Source organism: Limanda limanda, chromosome 3 (genome assembly GCF_963576545.1).
Source record: "Limanda limanda chromosome 3, fLimLim1.1, whole genome shotgun sequence".
Lineage (NCBI taxonomy): Eukaryota > Metazoa > Chordata > Actinopteri > Pleuronectiformes > Pleuronectidae > Limanda > Limanda limanda.
In genome coordinates this window covers 630,526-634,295 of record NC_083638.1, presented here as the reverse complement: position 1 = coordinate 634,295, position 3,770 = coordinate 630,526, and the positions used below count along the sequence as shown (strand labels likewise).

Genomic DNA, 3,770 nt, shown 5'->3' with positions numbered 1-3,770 from the left:
CCGTAGCAGATTTGTGACGATATTTAATGTCAGCGACATCACGTCAGTGTAGAGTCTTAAATTAAAAAGTGAATTAATCAAATCTAGTTTCAGATTTTTAAAGGACAAGAATTTAGAAAGCTAAGATTTTTTGTTGACCTTTTGAGATCGCCACCTGGGGGCGCCAGAGTCGGACCCAGTGGGTTGAATGGTTGGAAGCTGTTAACAGGAAGTGATGGAGGCTCAGGGTTCAGGATTAAACAGGAACATAAAGTCAGGTGTCGTCTGCATCTCAGTGGATGTGGATCAGTGGCTCCGAGCAGCTGGGGAGACGCCACCTGACAGAACTGGTTCCACTTCTGAACACTTGACCTCATGAGACTGGTTTTATCTTTCCATCACAGTTGATCGGCCTCCTTGAAGCTCCTCCCTCAAAACCTCCTCTCGGCTCAACGCACAAATATCTCCGCCCGTGGTCACACGTCCTGCAACCAGCATGCCAATCATCAGCAACGCCAACCACGACTTCAGCAGCTACTCCATCAGCAGCGACGACAGCAGCCTGGACCGCTTCTTCACCGAGATCCCGGAGACCGAGACCATCAAGGGCGCTTACTTCCAGCGGGCGCAGCTGCTTCGCGACCCCAAGGCCTCGACCCCGGTCGACCACGCCCTGCAGGTCCTCATCAATGTCGGGGGCAACCGCTACACCTTCCCCTGGAGCACCTTGGAGCAGTTTCCCCAGAGTCGCCTGGGACGCCTGCGCCTCTGCACCACCCCCGAGGAGATCGCACGACTCTGCGACGACTACGACGAGACGTGCCGGGAGTTTTTCTTCGACCGGAACCCGACCGCCTTCAGGGTCATCCTCAACTTCCTGGCAGCAGGAAAACTGCGTCTCCTCCGGGAGCTGTGCGCCGTGTCGCTGCACGACGAGCTGGCCTACTGGGGCGTGGACCCGGGTCACATGGAGCGGTGCTGCCGCCGCCGCATGATCACCCGGGTGGAGGACGTGGCGGAGAGAGAGAGGAAGGAGGAGGAGTGGAGGCAGAAGAGGATGACGCTGAAGAAAAGCACCACGGAGGCGGAGCAGGGCCACGGGACCCTGGTGGGGATCCTGAGGGAGGTGGTGGAGAACCCCCACTCGGGCCTGGCTGGCCAGACCTTCGCCTGCCTCTCCGTCGTCATGGTGATGGTCACCGTCATCAGCCTCTGCATCAGCACCATGCCGGACCTCCGGGACGAGGAGACCCGGGTGAGTACGACCAAACCTGGGAGTCACATGGCCCGGATCTGATCCTTAACAAAGATGGCCGACATGTGTCCACTTCCTCCCGTCAAAGAGAAGCGAGCCGATTGGCTGCCGATCATTTGGAATCTGAGCAGGAGAACTGGTCTCCAGAAATCTAAAAAACACGACCACCCAAGTTTTTATTTTCAGTCTGAAACAAACTAAATAATAACTTTGTGTTTTTTCACTGAACTAAACTCAAGGTCAGAGCTTTAATGACCGAATGATTCTGATCTGTTTCCTTCTGAGTTATGATCCATATTCAGGTGAAATATTACCACACATTGTTCTGTAGCTCGCCCTCTGCTGGTTTCTCTTCAGCTCACAGACATTTAAGAAGCTTTAACAGTAAAAACACCTAATTGTTGAAGTTTTTAAGAAGAAAGTTTACTTTATTCATGTAGAACTTTTATTCATATAGAGCGTTAAAAACACAACATTGATCCAAAGTGTTTTACAAGATCGATTTCTTTACAAGGAATTCACTCACGTCCAGGAGTCGTGTTTCCTTCAGATTAACAATATCGATTTGAACGTCTGATGAAAGGTGCTCTGTCATCTCTTCTCTTCTTCTTCTGCTCACTCTCTTCTTTTCTTTCTCTCCGTTTCTCTGAAATGGAAATTGATTTTCCCACTTGAATGACGGATTGTGATTCTCTGCAGAGCGACAGACTCGTTTTAACATTCACCACCAAACAAATACTGAAGTGGCAAAATCAATTGAAACTACGTATGGTTTTATAAATTGTTTACCGATGCACGCACGCACACACACACACACACACACACACACACACACACACACACACACACACTGAAATAACTGAGCGCATGTGAGGATAAATAAAACATATACTGGTAACAGTCATTAGAATTTATGAGGCATCGTGTCATTTTAAACGAAAATGTAATTGACTGAATTCAGCTGTTGATTTGTTGTGTAGCTACAGTGATTTAAATTGTTGTTTCCTTTAGGGCACAGTTGTGATTCATATAATGAAATTAAAAGTAGAGAAATATTTCATTGTAAAGGAATATTCCAATGATTAAATACAGTAAAGTTACAGAACTTTCTTTGAATGAGTAAACACATCTTTAAAACTCCACTTAACTCTTCCTAAAAGCTTAAATTAAAGACTTTCATATCTGATGTCATTAATAAATCTTACTGACTAAATGCTTTTCTTCTGCCTCTAGTGACGAAGAGAGATAAGTTCACTATAAACGATTTAACCCTCACTTTCCACAAACCTTGTTCAGCAGCACGTCCACTAGAGGGCAGCGGAGAGCGTGATAATGCTACATGTGAGATCTCTTCTCAGACCTTCCTCCTGCTGAGCAGCAAACTGAACGCCCCTCCTCTTCTTCGCAGGGCGAGTGTTCTCAGAAGTGTCGCAGTATGTTCGTGGTCGAGTCCGTCTGCGTCGCCTGGTTCACGCTGGAGTTCCTTCTGCGATTCGTCAACGCCCAGAGCAAGCTGGCCTTCGCTCGCGGCCCCCTCAACATCATCGACGTCATCGCCATCCTCCCGTACTACGTGTCGCTGGTCATCGATGTCAGAGACGAGTCCCCGGACGAGGTCGTCATGGGCGCCGGCCGAGGCTACCTGGACAAGCTGAGCCTGATCCTGCGGCTGCTGCGGGCGCTGAGGATCCTGTACGTGATGCGGCTGGCTCGCCACTCGCTGGGCCTGCAGACGCTGGGCCTGACCATGCAGCGCAGCATGCGGGAGTTCGGCCTGCTGCTGCTGTTCGTCTGCGTGGCCGTGACGCTCTTCTCACCTCTGGTCCATCTGGCGGAGAGCGAGCTAGCGCCGTTTGCCGCCACGCACCCTCAACACAGGTTCAGCAGCATCCCAGCGTCCTACTGGTGGGCCATTATCTCCATGACTACGGTGGGCTACGGGGACATGGTGCCGCGCAGCATCCCCGGACAGATAGTGGCACTGACCAGCATCCTGAGTGGCATCCTCATCATGGCGTTTCCCGCCACCTCCATCTTCCACACGTTCTCCCGCTCCTATCAGGAGCTGAAGCAGGAGTATGAGCGGCTGTGGAAGGAGGAGAGAGGCGAGGAGATCGCTGCCGAGTCCGAGAACAGCTGGTCCAAGGTGGATTCGTCACCTGATGAGGTCACGTCTATCTCCAAGGACGACAAGGACGGACCGATGTCCAGCGAGAGTCGTCAGTCCAAACTTCCTTCAACAGCTTTTTAACTGAGCGAAGACTTTATCGTTATACGTTAAAAAGCTGACACTCCAATCCAGTGGCCTGTTTATTTTCCACAGTGTCACAATTTAACTTGTCTCGTCATGTTCTGGTTTCATTTGTTAGGTTAAAGGTTCAGTGTGTAGGATGTGGTGGCATCTAGTGGTGAGGTAACAGATTGCAGCTAGGAGAAAACGTAACATCACCTGTTTTCACACATAATATGTTGTGTAGTTAGTGTTTGTGTAGCAGCAGCAGGTTGTTGGTCCGACTCGTTCACACCAACAGGAAAA

The 3,770-nt window shown here is 50.1% G+C and overlaps 1 protein-coding gene across 1 annotated transcript; it reads left to right on the top strand.

Annotated features, from left to right (window-relative positions):
- The first annotated feature begins 475 nt into the window (after window positions 1-475).
- LOC132998769 (potassium voltage-gated channel subfamily G member 4-like) lies at window positions 476-3,485 on the top strand. Its single transcript, XM_061068515.1, has 2 exons — window positions 476-1,234; window positions 2,643-3,485. Exons 1-2 carry the CDS (start codon window positions 476-478, stop codon window positions 3,483-3,485), a joined length of 1,602 nt encoding a protein of 533 aa, XP_060924498.1.
- The last annotated feature ends 285 nt before the right edge of the window (window positions 3,486-3,770 follow it).

Excerpts from the sequence above, each read along its gene's own strand:
- LOC132998769 (XM_061068515.1), top strand. The coding sequence starts at position 476 with ATGCCAATCATCAGCAACGCCAACCACGACTTCAGCAGCTACTCCATC. Across the intron at positions 1,235-2,642 it reads TCCGGGACGAGGAGACCCGG|GGCGAGTGTTCTCAGAAGTG; the intron begins GTGAGTACGACC and ends TCTTCTTCGCAG.